We start from the raw sequence: 10,047 nt of genomic DNA, 5'->3' as shown, positions 1-10,047 counted from the left end.
GGTGTTTTTGTCTCGCTCGCGCGCGAATCTTTTGTCTCTCTTTTTGTTCATCGCAGGATGAACGCTGTTTTGACGGTTTACACGATGTTCTACAACTCTGGAGTTTGGGTAAAAATCATTAATGTCCTCACTTGAGTAAATTATTTCTACCCCGTTTTGGGTGAACTGTATTCGTTTGAATTTTAAAGGCTAGTATGCAGATCGGAAGGAAAGGGGTCAAGAAACAGCTTTACGAACAGCAGAACAAAGGAGAGGGAGCGATTTCTTGGGGCTTTTCTTCACCCTCTCTGACTCGCTTGCGCTGCTGCTGCTGTCCATTTGATTTTTTTCTTGACCGATTCCTTTCGAAGTGCGTATACCGCTTAAGTAAGGGAAATTCTCCTATGTTTAGCAGGTCAAGCACTCGCTCCTAACTCCATTTAATCTGCTAATTTTCACTTTTTAAACAAATAATTAAGCCTTGAATTTAGCAAAACTTTTGATAGAATCATGCTTGCTAACATTTTATTGAGTTATTTGAATATCACTCGATTTCTCGAGTTGAAAACGCTTATTTTGATGAGCTGTACACTCGAACCCCGATGGTTTGACACCAACTGTCACTTTTTGGTTTGACACCCCTTTAACACGGAGTTCACACAAACTACCAATTGGGTCTTAAAATGAAGCTTAGATTGCTGATATTATTGTTTACAGCGATAAAGCTTATTTTTCTGAGTACAATGACCCTTTGTACGAGCACAAAGAGTTTAAAATGGATTTTTAAACCAATTTTGAAAAATTAACCTCGCGGTCCTTCTTGACAGAAAAGCTCCTACTTGACAGCTCGTTCCAAGGGGACCATAGTTGATCCATCGAAAAAATGTTGTCTTGTCAAAAAAAATTTGCATTTAAATGAAAAATTGATCAGAAATGGTTTTTAATCGTGTTTTTTACCGTTGTACATAAAAATTTACATAGGACTTTAGTACCCAAGTGTTATTTTTGAAAGTGTGCCTGAGTACCGTGTAAAAAGTGACAGTTCATCATTTTTTAGTTTGACTTTATCAAACCAGCGGGGTAAAAAATAAGACAGTGGGGGGTTCATTGTAATTGAATGTCAAAGACTGATATGGCAGCATTAGAGGCACGCTAGAATTAGTTGCTGTTCCCCTATCCGTTTGGAAATTAAACAAAAAGCGATTCAGTAATGATCATTTTTGCTGAAATTCAGCAATGTAACAAAATCAAAGCTGAGAAAATCAAAAAGATCGGAAATTATATGCCCTTTCGGATGGCACACAGGATGACTTGTCAAACGTCGGACGGTTGACGAAATTCCAACGAAAAAACAAATCAAGCAAAACAATGCCAAAGGGCCGTGGTGGGTTTGTAAACAAAGAGTGTGTCCTGCTCACGCTAGAGGATGTTTACATCTGGCATGAAAGGGATACACTCTTTGTTTACAAACCCACAACGGCCCTTTGGCATTGTTTTGCTAGAAATATATCGAACCAAAGGCTCCCAAAACTTTGTTATATCTACTCGAAAATGTTTATTTTGCAATGGAGCATTTCCATTCAAGCAGTTTTTGCTTTTTTCTACAATGTATTTCTTATGGAGCGAACAGTCAAAAACTGCTCAACTGCGGGTGCTCCATTCTATGGTAATATACGAACAGGGGTAGTCAAAGACTTTAACAAAATTGAACTATGTTTTTAAAGACTCCAAAATAAAAAAATGTCAAAAACATCAATGTACAAAACAATAAAAAATTCAAATTCAAAAACAATAAAAAGCTAAAAAAATCAAATCTTAAATTTAAAAAAATCTAATTTTCTATCATAAAAAATTAATAAAATCTTGAACTTTTTGGTGCATTTTCATTGTTATTTTCACTACACACTTCCGGCCGACAGCGGATTTTGCACTAAAATAGCACATCTATGAGGGATCGGGCAAGAAAACAACAACTTGCCATAAAAGGTTTTTTTTCATATTTAAAGTAATACATTTTTTTGCAGATACAACAATTTTGTTCAATAAATGTATGGTAGTATCAAAAACATTCCTACTTTTCACTTACTGCGAATCGAGAAATTAAAAAGAGAGATATGAGCCGGTAAGATGGAGTGACATTTTCGCAGCTGTCATGGAAAACTTCACTGAAGCTTGACAGAAAGTTTAACGTGAAGACTGCCATCATTGTCATGATTTTTCGTTCAAAGATATAAATTTTGCGTCGCTTTCAATATTTTGAAAAAATTCCTTCCGCAAGCTGTTTAGAATAGTGCCCTACACATGCTGATTCCTTTTGGTAACGATTATCCCATTCCTTGTATTCCTTGATGGTTCGACACCAACTGTTGTCAAACGAACGGGGTCACTTTTTAGCTTGAAACCCTCTTGACACGCTTGACACAGAGCTTACACTTCTTACCAAACGTCTTGTTTGATAGAATGTGTGAGTCGACTCCCGTGTTAAAGTGACAGTTCGTAACAAGGTTTGTCTAGAGACCCTAAATAGGGAGACTGGTCTAAGCTGGCTAAATCGATCTGGCAACGTATGTTTTGAGCTTGGCAACACTGATAAGTTTTGCTGGGCGTAAAGGCAAATGCTCGTTTGGATACGTCAAACTCGTGTCTGTTTGGGTACGTCAAATTCACTTCCTTTGCGGTGTCAGTTGACGTCTAAGACCGTTTGTGATCCATCTCGACCAAATTCACTTCGACCAGTCTCCCTATTTAGGATCTCTAGGTTTGTCACTTTTTAGTTTGACTTTGTCAAACCAACAAGGTGTATTGTTTTGAGTTTTTTGAGATCAACCCAAGTTTTAGTACCTCCACCTCACCGTGTAGTTCTCAAATCAAACGTCAAACCGCGAATGAACTCTCATGCAAGCAAACACACATCTGCAGAAATTTGTTTGTCATCGTCGCCGTCGGAACATCAGAATCAGAAGCGGTTTCTGGAACGTAAAATTTCGATTCGTTTGAGACTGTAAAAGAAGGAAATCACTCACGATGGAGACTTTGATGGGAATTCGTGGCCCGGACTTTGTGATGCTGGCGGCCGATTGCTCGCACGCGCACTCGATCATGGTCCTGAAGGACGGTAAGTGACTTGTGGGTTTGGTTCCGGAATCCTAACCTTAAAGGGTAATTTTCTAGATGAAAACAAAATCTACAAGATCTCGGACAACCTGATGATGGCCACTATTGGTGAGCCGGGTGACCGGGTTCAGTTTACCGAGTACATCAGCAAAAACATCCTGCTGTACAAGATGCGCAACGGGTACGAGCTGGGCCCGAAGTCGGCGGCTCACTTTACCCGGAAGAATCTGGCGGATTACCTGCGGTCACGCACCCCGTACCAGGTGAATGTGCTGGTCGGTGGATACGATGAGGCGGACGGTGCCCAGCTGCACTACATTGACTATTTGGCCAACTCGTTGCCGGTCAAGTACGCGGCCCACGGGTACGGAGGACTGTTCGTGTCAAGCATCCTGGACCGGTACCACCACGAGAAGATTACGCAGGAGGAGGCGTACGAGATCATGAAGAAGGGCGTGGCGGAGATCCAGAAGCGACTGATCATCAACCTGCCCAACTTTAAGGTGTCGGTCATCGGCAAGGACGGCATCAAGGAGCTGCCGGTGATTTCGGCGGAATCGCTCAAGGAACCGGTTGCGGCCTAAGCGGAAAGGAGGTATGAATGAGGCGCGAGAGAAAGGGGAAAATAAATTTTGGTTCACATTATTCTACACGGTAAAGAACGTACAGTTTTCGGGTTGTTCTGTTATGGCTTATAGAGAAATCCTTTATTTTACTTGAGATGAGTTCCGTGCCGCTTCTTTCCACCCCTTGGCAATCTCCAGCCGCAATATTGGCTCGGCCGGGTGCTGCTTCTTCATGTGCTGAACGTAGACCCTCCGGTGGACGAAGCCCCGTAGGCAAACATGACACTCGTAGGGCGTTTCTCCGCTGTGAGTGCGAAGGTGAATGTTCAGCACGGTCTGCCGGTAGAAGGCCTTCCCGCAGTGGGAACACACGAAATCGCGCACCTGGTTGTGGATGTCCATGTGGCGTTTCAGGGTGTGCCTGTTGGATGGAAGGTTAGTCGGTTAGGTTGTAAAAGTGGTTTGATCGAGGACACTTACTGATTTGGCGCCTTAACGTCGCACAGTTGACACTCAAACTTCTTTTCCTCGTGGCTCTTCATGTGCTGCTTCAAGGCCTGTCGACTCCGCATCATTTTGCCACACACTTCGCAAGGAATTGCTTCCTCTTCCGGGGCATGATTGCGGGCTTCGTGCCGTGTCAGGTTTAGCTTGCAGTGAAATTGAAGTCCACATTCAGCACATTCGTATGGTTCCAGCCCGTAGTGCCGATTTTTGTGACCGTCCAGATATTTTTTGTCCACCTTCTGGTGACACACTTCGCACTCGACCTTATTCTGCGCCTTGTACAACTGCCGGTAGTGCCTTTTATAATCCGCTGGACTCATCGCTTTCGTCTCATCGGTCTTCCGACTCTGATATCGCCGTTTCTTTCTCACAGACTCACTCTCCTCAAGGGTCTCCTGTGACAACGCAATCTCAACTTCGCAGCTATCCAGCAACTCTTCAACCCTTTCCTGCTCCGCTCGCCCATCCAAAATCCTCCGACATCGCTCCTTGTACCGGTAAAAATCATCAACCGTGCCCTGGCATGGTTCGCAGACGTTCAATCCAGCAGTCGCTTCGATCCGGACCTCAACAGAAATCTACAACACCAAATCAATCACATTAGTCACACGTTACTCAAATACCTACACCGCATCACTCACCGGCTCTCCCGTAATGTCCTCGACCTTGGCACGGAGTTCGCGCTCCCGAAGGGCCATGTTAGGCGGGCACCGGTCGCCGCACAGCCGGCAGCGGATTTCGGCACCAGGGTCCGCATCCTTGGGTTGCTTTGAAGTGGTCGCTTTGAGGCAGCGCCGGCTGCTGGTTCTAACGGTCGGCACTGGTTCTGGATTTGCCGAGCTCATTTTAAATAACTTGAATCACAAACTTTGTCTTCAACTTTTCAATGCAAATGACAGTACGCGACGGTGTGCTGAATGGTAGTTTTTCAAGGAAAAATTGTTGGATGGCCAATGTAGGTATGAAAAAAAGCAAAATCAATTGGGTACTAAAGCCCTATGTAATTTTCTATGAACAACGGTAAAAAACACGATTAAAAACCATTTCTGATCACTTTTTTTCATTTTAACGCAAAAATTTTTTTTTGACAAGACAACATTTTTTTGATGGATCAACTATGGTCCCCTTGGAACGAGCTGTCAAGTAGGAGCTTTTCTGTCAAGAAGGACCGCGAGGTAAATTTTTCAAAATTGATTTAAAAATCTATTTTAAACTTTTTGTGGTCGTACAAAGGGTCATTCTACTCAGAAAAATAAGCTTTATCGCTGTCAACAATAATATCAGCAATCTAAGCTTCATTTTAGGACCCAATTCAATAAAATTGTGTTTACAGTGAGACTCAAAATAAATAAAATCTTCAAATGATTGATTTTCTCCGAAAAGTTCGGGAGCGATTTCGCGGGTTAAAAAAGTTCGCAAGCGGAAAGATTTTTTTGCGATTATTTTTTCAACCCTGCTGAAGGTCGAGAAAATCTCTATCCAGATTTTTAAGCGAAGATGGCGTTACGAATGGTGCACGCCCGAAATGTCAAAATCGCGCAGTGAAACCAAATTAGAAAATTTCTATTTAAGGTGTATTCACATTATACCGCATCCGCAGCCGCAGCCGCATCCGCACAAAATTTGACAGTACGGACGCACAGTGCGGACGCGATTTCTCCAATGCATTTCATATGCAGCCATTCACACTGTTCCGCATCCGTATCCGCAGTACGGATCCGTATACGGATGCGGAACAGTGTGAATGGGAACATTTGAAATGCATTGGAGGAATCGCTTCCGCACTGTGCGTCCGTACTGTCAAATTTTGTGCGGATGCGGCTGCGGCTGCGGATGCGGTATAATGTGAATACACCTTTAAGGTGTATTCACATTATACCGCATCCGCAGCTGCAGCCGCATCCGCACAAAATTTGACAGTACGGACGCACAGTGCGGACGCGATTTCTCCAATGCATTTCATATGCAGTCATTCACACTGTTCCGCATCCGTATACGGATCCGTACTGCGGATACGGATGCGGAACAGTGTGAATGGCTGCATATGAAATGCAATGGAGAAATCGCGTCCGCACTGTGCGTCCGTACTGTCAAATTTTGTGCGGATGCGGCTGCGGCTGCGGATGCGGTATAATGTGAATACACCTTTAAAGCGGTATACGCACTTCGGAAGGAACCGGTCAAGAAAAAAAATCAAATGGGCAGCAGCGGCAGCGAAAACAAGCCAGAGAGGGTTGTAGAGATAAACGATTGTGCTTGCGATAAGTGGTGTTTACTACAAGGGTGAAGAAAAGCCCCAAGAAATCATTGCCTCTCCTTTGTTCTGCTGTGCGTAAAGCTGTTTCTTGACCCCTTTCCTTCCGATCTGCATACACTCAAACCCCGATGGTTTGACACCAACTGTTGTCAAACGAACGGGGTCACTTTTTAGTTTGACACTCCTTTTACACGGAGTTCACACACACTACCAAACGTTTGTTTTGATAGTGTGCGTGAGCGCCGTGTAAAAAGTGACAGTTCGTCACTTTTTAGTTTGACTTTGACCAACCAACGGGGTACAAACTAAAAAAGTGTCAAACGAAAAAGTGACCAACCACCGGGGGTTGAGTGTACTAGCCTTTAATAAAGTGTGGCTGTCATGCCATGGCACACTTTTTTGTACACTTAACCCCCGTTGGTTGGTCACTTTTTCGTTTGACACTTTTTTAGTTTGTACCCCGTTGGTTGGTCAAAGTCAAACTAAAAAGTGACGAACTGTCACTTTTTACACGGCGCTCACGCACACTATCAAAACAAACGTTTAGTAGTGTGTGTGAACTTCGTATTAAAGGGGTGTCAAACTAAAAAGTGACCCCGTTCGTTTGACAACAGTTGTTGTCAAACCATCGGGGTTTGAGTGTAATGTTGTTCGCTTAAAAAAGCTGGATAATGTAATCAAAGTAATTTTTCAAAAGTTCGATGATTCTTCAATTTTAAGTTTTATTTAATTTAAAAAGTATAAACCAAAATGTCAAATAATCGCAATTGGGTACTAAAGCCCTATGTCATTTTTTATGTACAACGGTAAAAAACACGATCAAAAACCATTTCTGATCACTTTTTTTCATTTTAATGCAAAAAAAATAATGACAAGACAACTTTTTTTTATGGATCAACTGTGGTCCCCTTGGAACGAGCTGTCAAGTAGGAACTTTTCTGTCAAGAAGGACCGCGAGGTTAATTTTCCAAAATTGATTTAAAAATCCATTTTAAACTCTATGTGGTCGTACAAGGGGTCATTGTACTCAGAAAAATAAGCTTTATCGCTGTAAACAATAATATCAGGAACCTAAGCTTCATTTTAGGACCCAATTCGCAATTTTCAGTGTAAGAACGGGCCTTGACCGATCTTATGCACTAGGTTCCCGACAAACACGCACTGCCCTTACACCTACATCTCACCCTTGCTCTGAGTCAGTAAGAGCAACACGCTAGAACACGCTTTGAGTGTTCGTGCCAGGCATGTACGCCTTCTTTTCCGGTTCAGTGAAGTTTGTTTACCCTGACTGAAGTCCCACGGTCGTGCGATTCGAAGCGTTATCTACCATTTTCGAGCGTTTGTCCTGCGCTTGATCGGCCTATAGAAAACTAGGTAGGCGGTGATAAAATAACAGGGGAGGTTCATGTAGTCTTTTATTTGACAGTTTGACAGGGCTATATAAACAGGCACTGCTGATGCCAGAGATTTTGTTTATGTTACTTTATTTGAAATCATTATTAAACCGACTTCACTGAAGTAACTTTTGCTCATTTTTGGTGGAGAGGTAGCTTATTAGGAGTAACCGGCTCCGTGGCTTAATGGTTACGGCTTCTGCCTCACAAGCAGAAGGGTCCTGGATCAAATCCCGGTCGGTACCTTTGAAATTTGGAATCATGAATTTGAACTTTGAATATGAACAAAAACGTAAATGAATCAGGTGGGATTCGAACTAACACCTTTGGATTGGTGGTCTGGGACGCTAAGCAGTCGGCCATCAGAGGGTTTACACTCTTGCAGTGAATCGATCCGTAGTGTTGAAACATGCTATCTTCTCATATTAAATACGCGCTGATCCCTGATTTGCCTGACGGGATTGGAATTCTAAATATAGATCGAGTTTCATACAGATGCTTACTTCTATGTTTAGGCCAGGGAGTAGACGACCCAGTGTTACCACATGCTCGTCTGTATCAGAGGGTCCAAAAATCTGTCTTATCTGCACCAAGCATGGCGAATATCTGTACCATTATCTGTACGGTATATTTTTTGTAAAAAACTTTTTTTTTTAACATGCATTTTGAACAATCTTATGACAACACTAAACGCTGATATGCAGCTCGGAAGGAACGCAAAACTCCATATAAAAACACCCAAGAAACGGCCAAGGAAAGACGTTTCTTCGCGTGACGTTACTTCGCGCGATGTTTGTTTGCAAAAGTTCTAGTGAAAAAACTTAAATATTCAGAATTTGTTTATTTTATTGCAACTGAAAGTCATAAATGTATCAATAATTTTGTAATCGATATTATAATATTGAAAATTCCGAATTGCCTTTTGATGCCGAATCTCACAAAGCAGAATCTTGAAATTAAAAGGAAGGATTTTGTATTTTGCTTGAAAAGAAGTAAACCAAAGAGAAAATCCATAAACACACAGATTCAAAAATACAAATATTAAAACTAAAAAAATCTAAGATTAAAAAAATAAAAAGAAATATATATACAAAACAAAATTTAAAAATAACAAATTCAAAGCTTTAAAATTCTAATAATTAAAAATTAATAAAATTAAAATAATATAATTCAATAATTCATATATTCAAAATCCTTCAAATTCAAAATTATAATCCAAAAAATTTAAAATTCTAAATTAAAATCTAGAATTTCAAATCATACCCAGATTTAAAATTTAAAAAATATCAAAGAATTTAAGAATTCAAGAATTAAAGCATTTATGAATTTAAGAATTTAAGAATTTAAGAATTTAAGAGAATTTAAGAATTTAAGAATTTAAGAATTTAAGAATTTAAGAATTTAAGAATTTAAGAATTTAAGAATTTAAGAATTTAAGAATTTAAGAATTTAAGAATTTAAGAATTTAAGAATTTAAGAATTTAAGAATTTAAGAATTAAGAATTTAAGAATTTAAGAATTTAAGAATTTAAGAATTTAAGAATTTAAGAATTTAAGAATTTAAGAATTTAAGAATTTAAGAATTTAAGAATTTAAGAATTTTAGAATTTTAGAATTTTAGAATTTTAGAATTTTAGAATTTTAGAATTTTAGAATTTCAGAATTTCAGAAATTCAGAATTTCAGAATTTAAGAATTTAAGAATTTAAGAATTTCAGAATTTCAGAATTTCAGAATTTAAGAATTTCAGAATTTCAGAATTCAGGAATTTAAGAATTAAATAATCTAAGTTAGACTGTAATCCATATTCATACAGACTGCAGTCCCGATTGACCCAGTTGATGGTGCAAAACATGATTTATCGAAAACTTTCAATAAAATTTACTTTGACCAGATTCCATTTATTAAATAGTTTAATGTGACATAATGGCGTTACCTTTCAAGAAACAAATAATAATGTTTTGAAAAACGAGGATTAATTTTTTTAATATTCAGGCAACTACAAGGCGGTTGTAAATATGTTTCAAATTTAGTGCATGTAAAGTATGGAATGCTAAAAAGATAAATTTTATTATTAAACTTTTTTTACAAAAAATGCTTTCAATGCAATAGCAAGATTATGAATATAAAAAAATCATGTTGTTTTCATGTCATTTAAAAATATACTCAAATTAATTAAAAAAAATACAATAAACTTTACGACTCATTATTTTCTGTATGATTCAGTTCAA

General features: G+C 39.5%; 2 protein-coding genes across 2 annotated transcripts; one reads left to right on the top strand and one right to left on the bottom strand.

Moving 5' to 3' along the window:
- Positions 1–2,896: 2,896 nt before the first annotated feature.
- LOC120418969 (proteasome subunit beta type-2) lies at positions 2,897–3,759 on the top strand. Its single transcript, XM_039581514.2, has 2 exons — positions 2,897–3,094; positions 3,151–3,759. The coding sequence occupies exons 1-2, from the start codon at positions 3,004–3,006 to the stop codon at positions 3,675–3,677; spliced, it is 618 nt and encodes a 205-aa protein (XP_039437448.1). The 5' UTR covers positions 2,897–3,003; the 3' UTR covers positions 3,678–3,759.
- LOC120418968 (zinc finger protein 333-like) lies at positions 3,752–5,079 on the bottom strand. Its single transcript, XM_039581513.2, has 3 exons — positions 4,808–5,079; positions 4,140–4,744; positions 3,752–4,080 (listed from the first exon to the last, which is right to left on the bottom strand). The coding sequence occupies exons 1-3, from the start codon at positions 5,009–5,011 to the stop codon at positions 3,801–3,803; spliced, it is 1,089 nt and encodes a 362-aa protein (XP_039437447.1). The 5' UTR covers positions 5,012–5,079; the 3' UTR covers positions 3,752–3,800.
- Positions 5,080–10,047: the final 4,968 nt, after the last annotated feature.

Source organism: Culex pipiens, chromosome 2, assembly GCF_016801865.2.
Source record: "Culex pipiens pallens isolate TS chromosome 2, TS_CPP_V2, whole genome shotgun sequence".
Lineage (NCBI taxonomy): Eukaryota > Metazoa > Arthropoda > Insecta > Diptera > Culicidae > Culex > Culex pipiens.
This window is presented reverse-complemented; position numbering and strand designations above follow the sequence as displayed.